The following is a 19028-nucleotide window of genomic DNA, read 5'->3' on the forward strand; positions in this document are numbered from 1 at the left end:
TGTCAATGGCCCACAGGCAAATACTCTTCTCTGAGCTTCAGGGGAGCTTGGGTCCCCAAACACCCTTCCTCACCCAGTGAATCCCCCTACCTGACCCCAGAATGAGTGGGAGGATAAATCACTTAGGATTCTGTTTTGTTTTTAAGAAAGGCCATTTTATTATTATTTTTGGCCACTCGGCAGGTGGGATCTTAGTTCCCTGACCAGGGATCGAACCTGTGCTCCCTGCAGTGGACGTGTCCAGAGCCTTAAGCACTGGACAACCAGGGAAGTCCCAGTAATTTAGGTTTTGATCTTGGCCCTGTGGAGCTGGGGCTTGAAATAGATGAAGCCTGAGACACGGAGGGTGGCGAGACCATGGTCTTAACTGGGTGAACCATGGGATGGCCGTGGGTTGGGGGAGGCATCTGCAGGTATTCAGGTGGGTTTGTTCTGGGCGATGCAGGCATAGTCCCCGCTGGGGTCCTCCTTGTTGCCTTCCCTTTTTCGGATGTCTGGTCCCTCCTGTTCCGGCAGCCTCAGCAAGGACGCATAGTGGAGCTCCTGTTTTGAGGCCTGGACCTGGGGCCCGGACAGAGGGCACTGACGGGGTCCCCAGGAGTCTCCCTGCTCTGTCCACCCCCTCCCTAAGTTCTGCCACTCCCTGCTCCCACTGCCACTTTTTAAAAATTTTTTACCTCGTTGCCTCTCTTTGTGCTCCATCTATAGCTCTCTCTTCACCTCTCTTTCAGTCTATCTTGTCCTTTCCTCTTCGTATCTCTCTCATTCTCTCATTTTCTCCCACTTCATCATGCTTAATCTCCTTCTCCTCCTTTTTCTCTTGGTTTCTCTCATTTTCCTTGTGCCTCTCATTCTCACTCTGACTTCTCTGTCTCACTCTGTCTCCAATCTCCCTCATTTCTTCCCCCCTCTCTCCTTTGTCTTATTCCCTCTTTCCATCTCTACGCCTTTCCTTTCCTCTTTTTCTCATTCCTTATTTCCCTCTTTCTGTTTCTCTCTTATTTCCTGTCTCCCTCATGCTCCCGTTTCTTTCTGCCTTTTGCTCCCCCAACTCCACCGCCTCTTGTTGCCCCCTCACCCTCTTCCCTGCCCCCAGACTCACCAAGCTTCTCTCCAGCCTCCTCACTGGAAGGAAAGAAGAAGCTCAGCTTGGCTGTGCCCCGCCTCCTGTGCCACCTCCCAGCCCTGCTCACTCACTCTCCCCACCCCCACCAGGTGTTTCCTCACTTGCCAACCTCCTGGGGTTCCCACGGCCAAAACCACGGCCTAAGCCACGGCCTCTCTCTTGGGACTGTCTCCGCCCCCCTGCATCTGCTTTCTGCCCCCTTCCTCACAGAGGGGGAATGAGGGAGGTGCGGGTGGGGCTCACCTCTCCTGTGGAGCCGACACAGGCAGATGAACAGAACGACCACAAGCAGAAGCAGGAGCATCCCCAGCCCTAAACCCCCAAATAGGTACAAATCCTTTTGCTCACACGTCATTCCTGTAGGGAAAAGGGGTAAATATTAGAGGGAACTTTTTTTGCTTCAGTTCACCCCATCCCCCTCATCTGTTGTGAATCTCAGCTTCTCCCTCTGATAGTTTTAGAGACAAAAAAGATTCTCCCAGAGATTCTTCACCCCAGACTGTGTTGACTCACTTCTTACCATAGGTGTCCATCCCTCACCGGTTACCTCACTCGTTCCCAAGACCATTCACCCTTCAGAAGCTTACCACCGCCACCCCTGCCATCTCTGGGCCTCCCCATGAAGTCTGTTCCCCCAGCACTGGTTGGTCCCAAGAGGCCCTGGCCACCTACCCACGAACCGCACACACCACTTTTTACCCACTGCTCCCTGTGCACCACCACCCACCTGTGCAGAGGGTTACCTTGCCATCTCCCCTCATGCTTTCAGGACTGAAGACTAGCCTGTAGGTTGGGAAACCTAGCACAGCTCTTCGAGGCTAAATGGCCTGAGGTGAATCATGTGCCCCAAGTTCCTCATCTGTAAACTCGGGTGTCTCTGTTACAATAGTTTCCCAAGCCGGGGAGCCTTAGATCTGTATTAACCCCGAATGGGGTGGGGGAGGGCACTTTCTGTTTGTCACTGCTAATCAGCATAACAATGTAGGGTACTATGGTGCCCATTCCTTGGTGAAGGTTCTGAGACTCGAGGCTGGATCCTGACAAGGACATCCAGCCCAGAAGAGGCAGAGTTGGGGTTCGAGGCCAGGTCTGTCCAGCTCCAGAGCCTACCACCTTTCCCCTACCCTAAGCTGACGAGCTGGTTCATAGGAGCCTTTCCAGCACCAGCTAGCTCTAAGTTCTGATGAGGAGGCTGAGGGAGGAGCCGAGGCCTGGCAGGAAAATAGGGAAGGCGGTGTCTAGCACCACCTGGCAGAGCAACTCAGGAAAAGGGGGGCCCCAGCTTGGCTGGTGTGGAGAGCCGCTCTCCTTGAGCAGATATTGCTGGGGCTAAAGTGGGGCATGGAGAAGTGTCTGGGGCCCATAACTTCCCCTAAGGCACTTCCTGTCTTACAACCACTGGTTCCTGTTTGAGGGCAAAGAAGGGGCTGCTGACTTCAACCAGAGCCAGATGCACTGACCAGTGTGTGGAAACTGAGACTGACCTGATTTAAAGAGGATTCCTGGGTAGGGGTGGCGGGTGGGGAGCAGAAGCAGAGGTGGAGAGGAGGGCCTGAGGTGGCCATGCTGGGAAGTGGGGGCAGAAGAGGATGGTTTACACTTCTTTGGGGAACAAAGACAGAGGCTGGACAGAGGAGTCCTCCAGGGCCCGGGGAACCTCAAAACTATATTTTCCCTTCCCTTATCTTAGACTCACCTCACTCTGGGGTATGACTGTCCTCTTCCTGGGTTTCCCCCGAGGGTCCCAGCTTACCCAGAGCCTGTGGCCTGCAGATGAACGGACTGCAGACTGGCCGGAGCTGCCCTGGAGTGGTGTTGCCGTCTTAGACATTCCTGCCCCTCCCCTCTTTTAACTTCTCCCCCAGCCTGGGTTCCTCCCCAGCATGATCAGGAGAGGAAGTTAGGCTCTGAGGGTTGGGGTTACAACGTCTTTTCCTTTCAGACTCCCAGGACTGTAACTCAGCCTGTCATCCCCTTTCACCCCAGCCCTCCTATTGATCCTGCAAGTCTCAGTGATCATGTACCTTCTAGATGTCTGCCCTGATTCACTTTTCCCAATTATACTGGGTCCCTGAGAGCCATGATCCTGGTGTGTGTGAACATACACCCCCAGCTCCCAAGACAAACTGGTGGATTTGGGTAACTCTCCTGGTATTCTGGAGCTGTATCTAACAGGGCACTTGATTGACGGATGAACAACAGGAGACAGAGACAGCCAGACTAGATCTACATGAGCACTGCTGATAGATCTAAGACAGAAAGTTGACAACAAGCTGGTGTTGGGAAAGGAGGTGCAGGCAACCCGGGTGGATTTCCTGCAGGGAGCAGCATTCTGATGTTGAGCGCAAAAGTAAGTAAGGGCAGTAGTCGAAGGCCTTCTGGACAGAGACCTGGATGAAGGAGAGGGAGACGGATGCTGGAGGATGGCACACCTCGTCCTTGCGGAAGGTGAAGACTGGGGAGCTCACATGGAAACAAGGACTGGAGAGAAGATCTGGTGCCTGGGCCCATAAGCATTTGCATTTCCTCCTCCAAATTCAGAAACTTTCTGCTACTTTCCCTTCCCCCATCCACAGTGTTCCCCATGCAGGACAGTAGGCCAATATTTTTTTTTTTAATGTTTTATTATTAAAATGTTCAAACAGAAAAAAATTTGAAGGAATTATACAATGAACCCATTCCTACCATCTAGATTCTACAATTAATATTCTTCCATATATTTGCTCTATTACATATCTATCAATCCATCTCATTTTTTGATGTTTTTCAAAGTTGCAGACATCAGTACATTTTACCTCTAAACCCTTTACTATGCTTATCATTGACTCGAGTTCAGTATTTGTTTCCCCATTTCTTTTTTAGGGGGTTGGTGAGGAAGGCAAGATTTACATACCCTGAAATGGACAAATCTGAAGTCAGCACTCAGTTTTTAAACTGTCTTGTGGTTAACGGTATAGAGCCAGACTACCTGGGTTCAAATCCTGACTCTGCCACTCCTGTGTGACCTTATAGAAGTTCTTTAACCTCTCTGTGCCTCAGTTTCCTCTTAGAGTGTTTATCAGGATTAAAAGCATAATTATATAGGACTTCCCTAGCAGTCCTTAAGAATTCGTGCTTCCATTGCAGAGTGCATGGGTTCCATCTCTGGTCGGGGAACTAGGATTCTGTATGTTGTACACTGTGGCTCCCCTCAAAAAGCATTCTTGTATATAAAGTGTGTAGATCAGTGACAGGCACACACCAAATGCTATTTATATATATATATTAGCTATGTTATTATTATTATTATCTGAACACACAGAGGACCTTTGCCAACAAAGGTCCATCTAGTCAAAGCTATGGTTTTTCCAGCCGTCATGTATGGATGTGAGAGTTGGACTATAAAGAAAGCTGAGTGCCAAAGAATTGATGCTTTTGAACTGTGGTTGGAGAAGACTCTTGAGAGTCTCTTGGACTGCAAGGAGATCCAACTAGTCTATCCTAAAGGAAATCAGTCCTGAATATTCATTGGAAGGACTGATGCTGAAGCTGAAACTCCAATAATTTGGCCACCTGATGTGAAGAACCGACTCCTTGGAAAAGACCCTGATACTGGGAAAGATTGAAGGCAGAAGAAGATGACAGAGGATGAGATGCTTGGATGGCATCACCAACTCCTTGGACATGAGTTTGAGCAAGGTCCAGAAGTTGGTGATGGACGAGGGAAGCCTGGTGTGCTGCAGTCCACAGGGTCGCAAAGAGTTGGACATGACTGAGCGACTGAACTGAACTGAACTGAACTGAACGGAACCCACAGAGATATCAAGAAAGGGAAATGATCTGGGACCATTTGCAACTCCCTTGACCTGGTCTTTCTTCCTTTCATCTCCTACTGCTTTGCCTCCTATACCATTCATTTTGTCCTTACTGCTTTCTTTTGCTTACTCATTCATTCTTCTGTCCTTTCTTCACTTAACACTTAGTCAGCGTGGGGCTCATTCTAGACTGCAAAGCTCTTTGTGGGTGGGTGCTCATCGCACTCCTGTCTACACTGTGTAACAAGGAAAGTGATGCTCTATTTCCATCCCTCATCAGTGAGTTAAGAGTCTGTGGGGAGGCTGAGGACCTCTTCAGCTGCCATTACCGTGGACTGGCTTAACTCTTTCTCACCCAGGTCTGGGGGGTTGGAGGGAGCAAGGGAATGGGAAGAGGAGGTCAGTCCAGCCTGGGGACAAGTTCTTCTTAGGGACCCAGACACCCATCCCTGAAGACTCCAGTTCCAGCCCTTGGTCTCAGGGCTGTGGATGCAGCCTTCCCCTCAGCACCCACCTCTGGGGTACAGAAGATTGCAGACCCCACTGGCAATCTGGAGCAATCTGTGTGTTCTCACTGTAGCTGCCCGACTTATGGCAAGCTAGCTTCCCTCCCAGGGCCTCAGTCAGTTTTCCTTCCCACTGACTCAGAAGATCTGTCAGTCCCCCTCCGGCTCTACCCTGAAAGCCTGTCTCTTCACCTCCGACTCCTTCCCCAGTTCAGAGAACCCAGGCATCCAGCTGCCTCACCCCAGCTCTGGGTAAACAGGAAGCAGGGTGAGGGGTGTGCGGAAAGTCCCAGCCAGGTGTATGGGTCTTTGGGGAGAGGGTGGCCCCACCCCTGAGGTATGAAAGCCCCCCTGCCCGGGCCCTAGCTCAGTCTCCATGGGGGAACGGGGGCTGGAGGGCCGGGGTAGGAGGCCCCAGAGGAAAGGATGGCTGCTGCTGGCTGTGGCAGGAGTCAGTTCCCTGGTGACCCTCCTGCTGGCCGTGCCCATCACTGTTGTGGCTGTGCTGGCCTTGGTGCCCCAGGAGCAGGGAGGATTGGTGAGTGGCTACAATAAACCCTCCACGGGCCAGCTATTGCCCATGCTCACTCACCTCTGGCTATGCCCCTCGTCTTATCTTGCTCAGCTGGCTTGGCTGTCCCCGGGATGGAGATGTCCTGTCTGTCTCTTTGCTGGTCCTCTTTTCATGTTCGTGTGATGCTGTTGTGTCCCGATGTCACCAAGCCCCTTCCTGGTCGTATGTATGTTTCTTCTCCCCCTCCCAAGACATACTAGGGCCTCTGTCTCTCTGTTCAAGTATAGCCACCTCACTAGCTCTCCATTCCAGGGAGGTGTGGAGGCTGGGGCTGGTGGGAGAAGCCCCAAGTTTGGAGCTTGAATCTATGCTGGGAATGGGAGGGCTGGTGGTTGGCATCAGTTAAGAGGGAACTCTGGGCGCTGTGACCCCACCCACTCAGGTAACAGGGACGGCTGACCCAGGCACCCAGGCACCTGCCCATCAGCGATTTGGTAAGAGCCCACCATTTTACCCTCCCTTCCCTGGCTCTGCCCCTCAGGGACTCCCAGCTCCCAACCATCTGCATCCCCAGATACTCTCTTCCTTCAGGAATCCAGATGCCCCATCCCTGGGCCCTAGCACCTTGTCCTCTGGGGGTGACCAGAGGACACCCTGTCCCCAACCGTGGACTCTTCCTACCTCTTCCAGAGTCCGGGGAGCTGCCCGAGGAGGACTCAGAAACTGATCTCAGCCCTAGGCTCCCAGCTGCCCATCTCATTGGTAAGGATCCCATCTCATTGGTAAGGATCCCATCTCATTGATAAGGACCCCATCTCATTGGTAAGGACCTCACGGACCTGAAGGGTCCAGGGTGCCAGTTCTGCTCACCCACGGTTAGAGTCCCTTTGCTCTGTCACTGCGGCGCTCCCTTGCCCACCCACTTGACCGCAGCGATCTTGCCCAGCCTTCCGCTCCACCAGCATTCTAGCCTCTTGCTTCCCCGCCCCACTCCCGGGAGGAGGGAAAACCCGGCCTGGATCACCCCACCTCAGCATTCCGCACCGCACACCCAGGTGCCCTCAGTCCCAACTCGTAGTCATTGCAGGAGAGCGCCATCAGCCCGCTCCCCTACCCAGCTGGGCTCCTGCAGGGGGTTAAAAGCCCTCAGTGTACCCCATGCCCATCCTCCCAGAAGCCCCCGGCCTGGATCACTCCTTTCAGGATCTGATTTCCGAGAAAGCCGACGGGCCCATTTCTCTGCAGGCGCTTGGACCACCGGGCAGGGGCTAGGCTGGGAGGCGAAGAAAGAAGAGGCGTTTCTGAGCAGCGGGACGCAGTTCTCGGGTGCGGAAGGGCTGGCCCTCCCGCAGGACGGCCTCTATTACCTCTACTGTCACATCGGCTACCGGGGCCGGGCGCCCCCTCCCGCCGTGGAGCCCCTGGACGGCTCGGTCACGCTGCTCAGCCGGCTGTACCGGGCGGGGGGCGCCTATGGGTCGGGGACCCCCGAGCTGCTGCTGGAGGGCGCGGAGACCGTGACACCTGTCTCGGACCCCGCCAGGAGGCACGACTATGGGCCCCTCTGGTACACGAGCGTGGGGTTCGGTGGCCTGGTGCAGCTCCGGAGGGGCGAGAGGGTGTACGTCAATATCAGTCACCCCGACATGGTGGACTACAGGAGAGGAAAGACCTTCTTCGGGGCGGTGATGGTGGGGTGAGGGCTAGCTGCATCCCTAAGAACAGCTACTGCCTGATGAGAGTATGTGAATGATGCAGCCCAGTCACTGGGGACCCAGACACTGGGGACCCCATGGCTGTGGGGAAAATGTAGATGACTGTTTGGAAACTGATTTTTGAGCCGGATGAAAATAAAGAATGTAAACTTCAATGTTGCCAATACAAATGCAGAGATGCTAAGGTGTCTTCATTTAGGGTAGGTACACAAGTGTGGGTTAAAGATTCTCCTTATTTTTCTGGTTGCTTGAAACAATTCATAGCACTTGGCATGGCCTCTGTTCCCTGGGGTGGGGGATCTGTGGGTCCCACCCACCCTTGCCTCTGAATGACTTTTCCCCGACATTAGCCCATTTGGAGGGTAAGAAGAAAAAGGCCCTCCACAAATGCCAAAGCATCTCCCAGCACCCACATTCTCAAGGCCACGCGGTCCCCCCAGACTCAGCACTGCACTCTTCTCTCTTGGGTCCATCCCAGTAGTGGTGGGGTCATTGCAGGGGAAGGCAAGCACCACTCAGAATGGCCCAGTTGGCAGAATAAACCTGAATAGGGCTGATAGTGAAGCACTGGGCAGACTGGCACTTCTCTGCTAGCTGCCCCGTTAGCCACAGTCAAGAGCCACAGCTGGGGGAGCAGGGGTGGGTGGGTGGGTGGTGGTGAAGGATGGGGTAAAGGGAGGAGGCTGAAGGAGAAAGCTGGGAGGGTGATTGAGAAAGGGAGATGCTGGGGCCAGGGGTAGGGTGGGGGGGTGGTGCCTGAGGATACCAGGGAAAACCTGGAGAGGAGGGGGAGGAAGAACTGATGCCACCTGGCCCTGTCCAGGGAGAGATGGCACATCCTCACCACTCATTCACACTTCAGGTCCCTTTTCCATGAGTAGGCAAGTGTGGGGGCCTCAGGGTGAGCAACAGCAGCCCCCTCGCTCCATGACTGACTTTCAGCCTGGGGCTGGAGGAGATGGAGGAGGAGCCAAGGCTCTATCTAGGTTACCCCAGTGGGTCACCCCACCTCTGCGGCACACCACATGGTTTTTCCCCTTGCCTGGCAACCCTAGCAAGAAGGAAAGCCCATCAAGGGGTCCCAGTCTCAGTCTTTATTTCTGACTCCATATTTGTCTTTGACTCTGTGTCCGGAAGAGGCTTCCTGGAGGGGCAGAATGCATTTCTCTTTCCACTTCACCCACCTCATGTCCTTCTCATCACTCATCAAAAATCAGGGAGACCAAGCTGGCATGGGGGGAGCAGGGCACTCCTTCACCTACATCTTATTCTTTGCTTTGTTTTTTTTCTTTCTTTGTTTTTTAATCTTCTTCCTCCTCTTCACTTCCATCCACTGAGAGATGGAAGCGGGTAGAAGACTGGGGCTTGGAAAAAGGGAGAAAGCCAGAATGCACAGAGCCCTCTGCGAGGTGCTCCGGTGGCATTTAGGGCTTTTGTTTGTGTTTCTCATGTGGCCCCACGTGTGGTGCGGGTCCCTACTTCTCTTTGATAGGTGAGGTTCGGTGACTGATACTGAACCTTTGGTAGACCGAGGTCCAGTTCAGTTGCACAGTTAGGACTGATTGGCAGAGGGAGGGCCGGGAGCAGGAGCTTCAAGAGCCCAGTTGCCCAACTGTCTGAAAGTCCCTTGGCTGTGATTCAGGTACCTGAGAATTTGGCCGCTCCCCGGCTCTTTCTCTCAGGCCACAACAGCCGGAAATCTCACCTGAGCAGGATTTGCCCCGCCTGGATAGGAATTCCCAGAGTTGGAAATTCCCATGTCCTAAGGGAGAGGTAATTAAGTTCAAGTTCCTTTCTTTGGGTAGGGGCATATTCAGCTGGGCTTTGTCTTAGGTAGGATCTCTTGAGCCCCAGAAGTTCAAGGAGTGAGGTCCAGGGATCTTAAGCCCTGTGGAGAAGAACTTCGGTTAGCAGCCTCTTACCCCCAAGAGGACTTCCCTGGTGGCTCAGACGGTAAAGCGTCTATCTACAAGGCGGGAGACCTGGGTTCGATCCCTGGGTCAGGAAGATTCCCTGGAGAAGGCAATGGCAACCCACTCCAGTACTCTTGCCTAGAAAATCCCATGGATGGAGGAGCTTGGTGCAGGCTACTGTCCATGGGGTCGCAAAGTGTCGGGCACGACTGAGCGACTTCACTTCACTTCACCCGCAAGAAGAGGCCCATGCAGAATTAATTTCCAGATAGAGGCATGTTTCTTTTCTCAGGACACTTTATTTCTCGCCACTGACCAGTAGGGCGGTTACAGGCATGACTCCCCTGGGGAGCGGAGGTTCAGTGATGTAGCGACAAATCAGTCACCAAATCAGCATCATTTAGACAACTCGATCAGATAAATATTTTTTAAAAAACATAAGCAAAAGGAGGCACAAAGGCGAGGAGGCATGGTGGGAGCAACCTGCAGTTCAGCTCCGTTTTCACAGAAAACACATCTGAGCCAAGGCAGCCCTTAGTTTGTGTCTCCCAGGACACCTTGACCTCCTGAATAAATACATTCATTAGTAAATAAATAAATAATAAATAAATAATAAATAATCACAAGTGCAAACATAAACAGAGGGAGTTGGCCCAGTGGGGTTGGGGCTGGGCTTCCCACCTCAGGGGAGTCTGGAAACATTGGCAGGAAGGGAGAGTTGAAGTCCACGCATGTCAAGTTCTAGGTGAGATCTTCTCAAGGAATGTTGCGAAGTGTTCCGGTAAGAGCCCTGGCCCTCACATTCTGGGTGTCCCAGGTTGCATCCGGGAACCCAAGCTTGTGGACCCCAGGGAGTTCTGGAAGTTCCAGTTCCAGTCCTTGATGGTGGTTGGTGGCCCGTTGTCCAGGCCTCACTTCCCTACATCCCTAATTTCTAAATGTAGCTGTTGTTTAAAGTTGGATGCTTGGAGCCCAGCCCTGAGCCCATAATTCCCTTTCTAAACCAGAAGGGGATGAGAAGGGCCTGAAGGATTAAATAATAAGGTAACTGAGGTGGGAGAAGATGCATGTCCTGCACCCTCACAGGGCGATGATCCCAAAGTAGACCTGCCCAGACTCGGCATAGTCCAGGTAGTCCGGCAGGTTGATCTCAGCACTGAGGCGATCTCCCTTCTCCAGCTGGAAGACTCCTCCCTGGTAGATGGGTTCATACCAGGGCTTGGCCTCAGCCCACTCTGGGGTCTCCCTGTGGCAAGGGCTCTTGATGGCAGACAGGATGTTGACCTTGGTCTGGTAGGAGACTGCAATGCGGCTGATGGTGTGGGTGAGGAACAAGGGGGTGGAAGGGCAGCCTTGGCCCCTGAAGAGGACCTGTGAGTAGATGAGGTAAAGCCCGTCAGCAGGCACCACCAGCTGGTTGTCTTCCAGCTTCACACCGTTGGCCATGAGGGCATTGGCATACGAGTCCCACCACCGGAGCTGCCCCGGAGAGTTGATGTCGGCTGGAGGGAGGGGGAAGAACAGGGAGGGGTGATCAGTGCGACCCTGTCAGTTCTACTCTCCACATCCTGGCCCTCGTGTTCTGCCCGCCCCCCACATCCGGTTCCTGTCCCCTCTGTCTGTGTTCCCACATCCCATCTGGCCATGAGGTTCTGAGTATCCCCCTCAAGTTCTAAGTATCCACCACCCTCCCCTTGAGCTCATGAATTCTTCTCACACTGTCTCTGTCTGCCCTCAGTCTGGATTCAGCCCCCTAATCCTACCCTGCACTGTCTCTCTGCTTCTTCATGACCCAGATACATCCTCAGAACTCTTACCTACAACGTGGGCTACCGGCTTGTTACTTGAGGCTTGAGAAGAGGACCCTGAGGAGAAAAGAGGAAAGGAAAAGGTAAGCTTCCCAGAAAATATCCCATACTTTAACCTCCATTCCTTCTCCCCCCGATCCCAAACCCTAAATTTCCCCTACTGCTTCCATCCCTTGACTAAACCCCACCCACACCCACCCCCCAAGTCCAGAATTAGAAGAGAGGTTGTGGAGACACTTACTGAGTGTTTGAACCAGAGGGCTGTTGATGGAGGGGCCACCTGGGGACTGCTGGGGAGAAAAAGGAGGATGAGTGTTAGAGCAAGTCACCCCTGAAGGAGAAACTGCTGGCTGCTTCTCTAGCTTGTACTCTCTGCCCTGATGGGTCTTGTCTTCTCTCTCCATTCATCCATTTTTTTTGTTCATTCATCCATTTAACAGCTCTTTCATTGAGTTCCTTCCACATGCCAGACACACTTAGCTTCATCTTTCCTTATCTCTCTTTCCTATCGTCTGTATCTCTTTCTGTCTCATCATCTTCATCCAGATCACTTGTTTTGAGTCTCCATCTTTCTACTCACACCCCTTATCTGTCTACACATCTCTCTTTATGTCTGTATCTCTGCTTACTCATTCGTCCAACAAATATTTAGAGGGCATCCCCCATGTGCCAAGTGTTATTTCTCCACCCTTCTCCCTTTTCCCCCATCTCTCTCCATGTCTCCTCCTGCCTCCCCATCTTTCTCCACTATTTTCCTCCCCATCTTTCCCCATCAACACACCTCTTTCTCCACCCCATCTCTCACCCTCTTTCTCTCTCATTTCTCTCTGGGTGGGAGAATGAGCCAAGGCCGGCCAGAAACTCACCTCTTCCCTCTGGGGGCCGATTACCCCGAAGTGCAGCAGGCAGAAGAGCGTGGTGGCTCCTGCAACCAGGAGGAAGGAGAAGAGGCTGAGGCACAAGCAACTTCTGGAGCCCTGGGGGCCCCCTGCTTTCTCGGAGAGCACCTCCTCCGCCAGCTCCACATCCCGGATCATGCTTTTGGTGCTCATGGTGTCTTTTTCAGAAGGGTTCAAGTCCAGACGGGAGACAGGAGAGCCTTGTGGCAGGGTATGTGAGAGAGAGCAAGTTGCCTGGCTGTCTCTCGGGGGTGTGTTGTCTGGGAGGTTATCTCCAGGGGGTTCTGCAGCTGCTTGTCTCTCTCCTGGCTGGTCCCCTGGTGTCCCCGCTCTGGGAGCTTCTGTTGGCTGGGTGTGCAAACAGCTGCATTTATATGCTGTGGGGTGAGAAGAGGGCGGGGAAAGGCTCTCATTCAACCAGCGGAAAACTTCCTTGGTGGAGAAACCCATGAGCTCATCTGGAGGAAGCGGTAGCGGGCCCTACACCTTCTGTCTCGGTTTCTTCTCCATCGCGGGGGCGGGGGTTTGGAAAGTTGGGGACACCCAGGCATCAAGGATACTTCCTACACTCCGCCCGCTCGGATTCTGAGTGGGCTTCTCTAGGCCAGTTACTGCTGTGAATATGGGACCCTGAGGGTTGGACCCATTTCCCCTCTGCCCCTCAGCTCCCACTGTTTCTGTTCCTTTAGGGGTGGGAGTGAGTTCTGTGGTCTGTTCCTTCTGATTTCCAGACAGGACTCATGTAGGGGTAGAATTAGAAATGGGAGGGGCTTTATAAAGCTGAGTCCTTCATGGAGAGAAAACTCAGAGGAAGCTGTGCTGGGTCCTGAGATGTGTGTTTGGGACCCTGGGGAGTGAGAGGAGCTGGAGAAAGGGAAGCTTGAGGCTCTGCAAGAACTGGGGGCGGATGGCAGGTCCAAGCCTGGGACAGCCCCAGGGGCTGAAAGTAACGCTGGGAATTCACGAACTCCAGCACAGCAGGGCTTCTCCTTTCACTCTGACCAGGAACTCGCTGAAACTCTGAGGCTGGTTTCAGTCTTGGTTTCCAAGGGAATGTGACTCCCCAACTTTTGCACGGAGACCCCCCCTTCAGAGTTCCTGTGTATGGCCATGTATCCCCAAAGAATCCCTTCTCCCTCCAGTTTCCTGGAGACAGCACTGCCCTTGAGAGCTCCTGTGTGTGTGACCAGGTCTCCTGAAATGCCTCTGGTGTTCTCTAGTCCCCAGCCTTGGAGGTTGTCCCATTTCTCGGGGCCCTGGCATGGCCATGTCTTCCAGGGGGGCCCCATGATCCTCCCCCATCATCCTGAACACTCTTTAGTGTTGTCAGTGCTCCTTAGGAGCCTCCTGTAACCCCCATTCCTCAGGGGGCCCCTGACCCCCACTTCTCCAGACCTTGGACCTGCCTCTGTCTTCTCAGCTTATCCTCTGGTTCCCTTGCAGCGAGCTGGCTGCACCACCCTGCGAGCCCACCGTGTTTCCCCAGAGCCCCTCAGGCCTCTCTGATTCCTGTCTTTCCTCCATTCCTCAGAGACATCTGGGGAATTCTCCCCTCCCCAACAGACATACAGGCAGACAGAATTTCAGACAAAAGTTTATTTGGCTTCATTGAGGGTCAGACATCTCCTTGAGGGGTGTCTAGTTAAGTGGCGGCTGGCTCTTAACAGCTTTTCACTTCCTTCCAGAACCCCTTGGTCCCTCAGAGCCTCGCTTTCTCTCTCCCACTGGGTCATCCTTGTGCCTAAGCCCTCTCACTCGTCATCTCTTGGGTGTATTAGCTCTTTCTTCTGATGTCTCGCTATTATTCCCTTCTCTCCATGCTCCATAAATAAATAATTTAATTGTTTTCCCTTCATAAATAAGCCCCCCTCCCTGCCTTTAGTCATCCACCCAAGCTCCCTCATGTGTCAGCTCCCCTCTCCATGTCCAGGACGAGGCCCCCTAGATGGGCAGGGCCGAGGAAGGGATCTGGGTGGGCATTTCGAGGCAGGCTTGAAGTCCTCAGCTGAGCATCTGGGGTGGTCCAGGAAGGTCTGGTCCCCTGGTGTGCCTAGAATTCCTTCTTTGGAAGCTCCAGGTGCTGAGAACCGGGCGGGGGGAAGACTCAAGACTGTTGGAATAGTCAAAGGAGAGGTGTGGTGACCCCTGAATTGGTCAGAATGGAGGCAAAATGGGGAGAAGGCCTTGAAGCCTATTTGTTTCTTTCTGGATGTTTCTACAGAGCGAAGGCTCCAAAGAAGACACTACTGGGGCTGAGGAGCAGGTGGGAGATGCCATCTGTGTGAGTGGATAGCTGGTCTCCCCGGGTGAGCAGAAATACAGCCCCCTGGTACACTGAGCGCACCCACGGCCCCTGTGGCCCTGGGCACACGGACTTCTGAGCGCTGAGGAGAGGCACGTGGAAGGGGTACTGGGGGGAAAACAGCTGGACCTCATGAGCCAGGTAGAGAGGGGTGGGGGTGGCCCTGGGGAAGCAGCCTCTCCCGGAGAAGACCACTTGGGAGTAGACGAAGTACAGGCCACTGGTGGGGACCAGGAGGGAATTGTTGCTCAGAGAGAAGCCGTGGCGGAGGAAGGCGCGGTCCGTGTTTGCCCTCCAGCGCAGCGAGTCCTGGGTGCTGGGGTCTCCTGGGAAGAGCCAGAGGGGATGATACTTAAGGACTTGGGGGTCAGTGGTCTCAGTCCCCAAGGCAACAGGTGCTGGACTGAGTTCCTGGGGATGGCTGGGAGGATAGAGGGAGTGGGAGTGGGGTGAGCTGGTGGGGGGTGGATATTGGGTCTCTGAAAGGGGCAGGAGGAGGGCTGGGGGCTACTTGTCGGGAGGGCGGGTGGATGTTTACCAACAAGGTGAGCGGCGGGTTTGAGGGTGCCACGGGTGAAGGGCGTCGGGAGTTGCTGATGGGCAGGCTGTGCAGCTGAGGGTGTGAGGCCAATGCCACGGAGCCCCTAGGGGAGAAGAGAGTCAGACAGGCTTTAAGGCCCAGGATTGGGCTGGGCCGCCCCCCACGGCCCCTCTTGGTCCTGCTGCCTCACCTGGGCCTCCAGCGGCAGGGCCAGCAGCAGCCCCAGGAGGAGGAGGGGTGGGGTGCTGCACACCCTCAGGAGGTAGAGACGTCCAGGTGGTGTCATGGGGAGAACCTGCGGGGAGAGAGACAGTGAGTGGGGCGGGGCGCGATGAGGAAGACGGGCCTCCTGCCGGTGGAGACAACCACCCCGAGAGACACACGGCGTGACAGACAGAGAAGGGGGACAAGATGCAATCAGGGAAACCCCGAGGTGAGCAGAGGGAGAGAGACAGAGACAGATAGGAGGGGAACAGAAAGGGCTCAGAACGTTAGACACAGACAGAGAGAAAGAGACTGACAGATGGAGTCAGAGAGAGGGGAACCAACCAAAACCAGCCCCACCAAGGCCCTGGCCCTGGCTGGAGGTGCAGGAGGGGCTGGGGTGTGAGAGGAGGGACTGAACGCCCCCGGGGAAGGAGTCCACCGCCCCGGCAGCCCGAGGAGATGGGCTGGGAGAGTCTCACCTGCTGTGCGGGGGCCCCTTGGCCCGGACGCCTGGGTCCCTTTATAGAGGAAGCGGCAGTGGCAGCGTGGCAGGCGGCGGGCGGGTTCTAGGCCGGGGCTGGGGCCTGGGGAAGCCCCCAGGGCTTAGAAGATGCTGCTGTTTCAGTCGAAGGCAGGAAAGGCTGAGGCCTAGGACAGAACCGCAGGCTGGGGGCTCAGACGACTGAGTTCTGGGAAAGGGAGTGGGGTCAGGGGAACCGTGGGCTGGGAGGGCCAGGGAGCGGGGTCAGGCTTAGGAGTTCTAGAGAAGGGACAGTAAATTCAGAGGAGGAGAAGGGGAGCTGCTAGGGCGTGGGCTGGAGGCCCGGTTCCCTGAAGAGTGATTTTGTGTAACACCTCTGCACCCTTGACTGATTACAGCCTTCTCTGTGTGCATGTTTCCTCCTCTCATACCCCATGTCTTTGTCCCAAAACACTTGTCAACTTGTCCCAGTCTGTGTATTTTCCAGGTCATCTGGTGGGTTTCATATCAAGAAGTTGCATTATACACCCTCCTGCCTGGGACATCCTGGTTTATGCCTGTTGTCCTGGTGGAAACATTCATGGAGCTCCGTTCTGCTCTTAGAAGTGTCTTGGTTTGGAAAATCCCACTCAGGGATGAGGCTCTGAACTCACGTATGATGAGGTCTCATCTTACTGAAGGACTCCCTCCACCTCATCCCAACCTTAGGTGGACTCGGAAGATCAGATTTATATAACCCCAAACAAACACATTCCAGCATCAAGGAATGTGGTAACTGCCTAAGTTCTCTACACTGCAGGCTTCAGAATTCCACACAGGTGGAGCTCAAGGGTGGTGTTCTAGAATGGGGTGGAGATAGCAAAATGACCTGTCTTGAAGCTGCGTTTGTAAAGCCAATACATTGTTTTGTTTTTATAATTTTCTTCCTTCCTTCCTTCCTTTCATTATGGCTGCGCTGAGTCTTTGTTGCTGTATGGACTTTTCTCTGGTTGCAGTGAACGGGAGCTATTCTCTAGTTGCAGGGTGCGGGCTTCTCACTGCAGTGGCTTCTCTGTTGCGAAGCACCGGCTATAGGGTGCATGGGCTTCAGTAGTTGTAGCTCCCAGGCTCTAGAGCACAGGCTCAGTAGTTGTAGTGCTTGGGCTTAGTTGCTCCATGGCATGTGGGATTCTCCTGGACCAGGAATCAAACCTGTGTCTCCTGTGTTGTCAGGTGGATTCTCTGTCACTGAGCCACCAGGGAAGCCCTAGTACACTGTTGTAAAATCATTAAGGATTTCCCATTTCTGTCGATCTGGAACTCAGGTACAGTGAGGTGCACTTCTCCTAAGTAGACAGCTTGATGAAATTTTTCATCTGTTTAGAGCCATGCAGCCACCATCCAGTTCAACATATTTTTAGAACCTTCCCCAGAAGGTTCTCTCATGCCCTCTCTCAGTTCAAACCTCCCAAAGATAACCAACCAACTTTTTGACCTCTACAACTACAGATTAGTTCTTCCTATTTTTTTTAAATTTTATTTTTAAACTTTACAATATTGTATTAGTTTTGCCAAATATCGAAATGAATCCGCCACAGGTATACATTTGTTCCCCATCCTGCACTCCCCTCCCTCCTCCCTCCCCATACCATCCCTCTGGGTTGTCCCAGTGCACCAGCCCCAAGCATCCAGTATCGTGCATCGAACCTGGACTGGTGACTCGTTTCATACATGATATTATACATGTTTCAATGCCATTCTCCCAAATCTTCCATTATCTATTTATTTAGCTGTGATGGGTCCCAGTTAAAGCACATGGAACCTTTCGTTGTGGCATGTGGGATCCAGCTGCCTGACCAGGAATTGAAGTCAGTCACGGTGAATTGGGATCTTGGAGTCCTAGCCACTGGATCACCTGGGAAATCCCAGTTCTTCCTACTTTTGGAATTCATATAAATAAATCACACAGACAACTCATCTGTGTTTGGCTTCTTTCTCTTGTGTTGTTTGTGAAATTCATCTACACAAGCAATTCTTATCTCATTGCGATGTGATGCTGTGTGAATATACTCTATCCATTTTTCTGTTGATGGGCATTCGGTTTGTTTCTAGTTTGGGGCTAGTATGAAAAATGATGATATGAATATTCTTGAACACGAGTGAGTTTTCGCTTAGCTTGTAGGTTGCAGGTAAAAAAAAAAAAAAAACAGCAACGTTTCAACGTTTCTTAAGATGATTTTAATCACATTTCATAAGACTGAGAAAACAATTGGCCACCTCAAATATTATTACTCCTCTTATGACTTGTAATGCTTTCATGTGGAAGGTTTTGGAGGGGCTGGGGCTGAGGACGGTGGTAATGGAAATTCAAGCCCTCCCTCTGTTGCACTGGCAGAAAGTCCCTGAGGGGTCTTGGTGTCCTGTGGCAGTAAGTCACATTCAGGGTGTGTATGAGCTAGTTCTCCTGTTTTTATCCCCCTACTTGAGGCCCTGCAACTTTGCCTTTCGTGCCTTCCTAGTCTCATCACTTCATTCTCTTTTTTTGTGTGTGGGGGGGGTATGCCTCGTGGCTTGCAGATCTTAATTCCATGCGTGACCAGGGATTTAATCTGGGCCATGGGAGTGAAAGTGCAGAGTCTTAACCACTGGACTGCCAGGGAATTCCCTCATTCCATCTCTTCAGCTTTCTCTCTATTCCACAAACATTTATCAAGCATCTGCACAAGGCATTTGAGGAAACATGTGTGGAAGACAGTCTCCGAACCTCTGGGAGCTCAAAGACCAGTGTGGGACACAGGTTAGTTATAATCACAATAAAGTGTGGTAAGTTTTTCTGACAGAGCGCTTATGGCTGCTGCTGTTGCTAAGTCACTTCAGTCGTATCCGACTCTATGAGACCCCATAGATGGCAGCCCACAGTAAAGCTCTCAGCCCACAGACAGGCTCTCCTGTCCTGGGATTCTTGCAGCCCACAGTAAAGCCATCAAACTTGACCTGGGGGAGAGGTGATCCAGGCATCAAGAGGTAAAGAAGATGATGAAGGACATTCTTGATAGAGGGAACAGAAGGTGCAAAGACTGGAGGTAAAAGAGAGTACGAAGTGTGCTAACATGTGCAAGTGAACACAGATAGAAGGGACAGAGACGAGGCTTGGGAGGCAAGCTGAGAACACATCCTGAGGGGTTTAGAGCCATGAAAAGATTTCATTCTAAGAGATTTCATTCTGAGGGGAAACCACCAAAT

General features: G+C 53.0%; 4 protein-coding genes and 1 long non-coding RNA gene across 12 annotated transcripts; 2 read left to right on the top strand and 3 right to left on the bottom strand.

Annotated features, from left to right (window-relative positions):
- Nucleotides 1-128: 128 nt before the first annotated feature.
- On the bottom strand, nt 129-7181 carry LST1 (leukocyte specific transcript 1). Of its 5 annotated transcripts, none has more exons than XM_059880717.1 (4): nt 6811-7181; nt 1370-1483; nt 1103-1125; nt 129-561 (listed from the first exon to the last, which is right to left on the bottom strand). In XM_059880717.1, the coding sequence occupies exons 2-4, from the start codon at nt 1479-1481 to the stop codon at nt 418-420; spliced, it is 279 nt and encodes a 92-aa protein (XP_059736700.1). In that variant the 5' UTR covers nt 1482-1483; nt 6811-7181; the 3' UTR covers nt 129-417. The 5 variants fall into 5 exon arrangements, with proteins under 5 accessions (XP_059736700.1, XP_015315392.1, XP_002697419.1 ...); XM_015459906.3 differs by lacking the exon at nt 6811-7181 and adding an exon at nt 2880-2917; XM_002697373.6 differs by lacking the exon at nt 6811-7181 and adding an exon at nt 2823-2917.
- On the top strand, nt 5796-7825 carry LTB (lymphotoxin beta). 2 transcript variants are annotated; one of them, XM_002697371.5, is made up of 4 exons: nt 5796-5964; nt 6383-6434; nt 6631-6702; nt 7186-7825. In XM_002697371.5, exons 1-4 carry the CDS (start codon nt 5803-5805, stop codon nt 7638-7640), a joined length of 741 nt encoding a protein of 246 aa, XP_002697417.1. In that variant the 5' UTR covers nt 5796-5802; the 3' UTR covers nt 7641-7825. The 2 variants fall into 2 exon arrangements, with proteins under 2 accessions (XP_002697417.1, XP_010816684.1); XM_010818382.3 differs by lacking the exon at nt 6383-6434.
- A 2022-nt stretch (nt 7826-9847) lies between these two features.
- TNF (tumor necrosis factor) lies at nt 9848-12621 on the bottom strand. 2 transcript variants are annotated; one of them, XM_005223596.5, is made up of 4 exons: nt 12243-12621; nt 11618-11663; nt 11386-11433; nt 9848-11070 (listed from the first exon to the last, which is right to left on the bottom strand). In XM_005223596.5, the coding sequence occupies exons 1-4, from the start codon at nt 12426-12428 to the stop codon at nt 10649-10651; spliced, it is 702 nt and encodes a 233-aa protein (XP_005223653.4). In that variant the 5' UTR covers nt 12429-12621; the 3' UTR covers nt 9848-10648. The 2 variants fall into 2 exon arrangements, with proteins under 2 accessions (XP_005223653.4, NP_776391.2); NM_173966.3 differs by having other exon boundaries at nt 11618-11666.
- LOC100847561 (uncharacterized) lies at nt 11066-17762 on the top strand. Its single transcript, XR_009492627.1, has 3 exons — nt 11066-11459; nt 12279-12486; nt 14497-17762. It is a non-coding gene; the product is annotated as an uncharacterized lncRNA (long non-coding RNA).
- Nucleotides 13854-18746, bottom strand: LTA (lymphotoxin alpha). Of its 2 annotated transcripts, XM_005223586.5 has the most exons (4): nt 15805-18746; nt 15309-15413; nt 15116-15221; nt 13854-14903 (listed from the first exon to the last, which is right to left on the bottom strand). In XM_005223586.5, the coding sequence occupies exons 2-4, from the start codon at nt 15402-15404 to the stop codon at nt 14491-14493; spliced, it is 615 nt and encodes a 204-aa protein (XP_005223643.1). In that variant the 5' UTR covers nt 15405-15413; nt 15805-18746; the 3' UTR covers nt 13854-14490. The 2 variants fall into 2 exon arrangements, with proteins under 2 accessions (XP_005223643.1, NP_001013419.1); NM_001013401.2 differs by lacking the exon at nt 15805-18746 and having other exon boundaries at nt 15309-15417.
- Nucleotides 18747-19028: the final 282 nt, after the last annotated feature.

This window comes from Bos taurus, chromosome 23 (genome assembly GCF_002263795.3).
Source record: "Bos taurus isolate L1 Dominette 01449 registration number 42190680 breed Hereford chromosome 23, ARS-UCD2.0, whole genome shotgun sequence".
Lineage (NCBI taxonomy): Eukaryota > Metazoa > Chordata > Mammalia > Artiodactyla > Bovidae > Bos > Bos taurus.

Coding starts and splice junctions, on each gene's coding strand:
- LST1 (XM_002697374.6), bottom strand. CDS start 1,887: ATGAGGGGAGATGGCAAGGTAACCCTCTGCACAG. Junction 1,484..1,853: donor CAAGGTAACCCTCTGCACAG/GTGGGTGGTGGT, acceptor TTTTCCCTACAG/GAATGACGTGTGAGCAAAAG. Junction 1,126..1,369: donor GTGTCGGCTCCACAGGAGAG/GTGAGCCCCACC, acceptor CTTTCCTTCCAG/TGAGGAGGCTGGAGAGAAGC.
- LTB (XM_002697371.5), top strand. CDS start 5,803: ATGGGGGAACGGGGGCTGGAGGGCCGGGGTAGGAGGCCCCAGAGGAAA. Junction 5,965..6,382: donor CCCAGGAGCAGGGAGGATTG/GTGAGTGGCTAC, acceptor CCACCCACTCAG/GTAACAGGGACGGCTGACCC. Junction 6,435..6,630: donor ACCTGCCCATCAGCGATTTG/GTAAGAGCCCAC, acceptor TACCTCTTCCAG/AGTCCGGGGAGCTGCCCGAG.
- TNF (NM_173966.3), bottom strand. CDS start 12,428: ATGAGCACCAAAAGCATGATCCGGGATGTGGAGCTGGCGGAGGAGGTG. Junction 11,667..12,242: donor TCGGCCCCCAGAGGGAAGAG/GTGAGTTTCTGG, acceptor TTTTCTCCCCAG/CAGTCCCCAGGTGGCCCCTC. Junction 11,434..11,617: donor CCCTCTGGTTCAAACACTCA/GTAAGTGTCTCC, acceptor TTTTCTCCTCAG/GGTCCTCTTCTCAAGCCTCA.
- LTA (XM_005223586.5), bottom strand. CDS start 15,404: ATGACACCACCTGGACGTCTCTACCTCCTGAGGGTGTGCAGCACCCCA. Junction 15,222..15,308: donor CCCTGCCGCTGGAGGCCCAG/GTGAGGCAGCAG, acceptor CTTCTCCCCTAG/GGGCTCCGTGGCATTGGCCT. Junction 14,904..15,115: donor ACCCGCCGCTCACCTTGTTG/GTAAACATCCAC, acceptor GGCTCTTCCCAG/GAGACCCCAGCACCCAGGAC.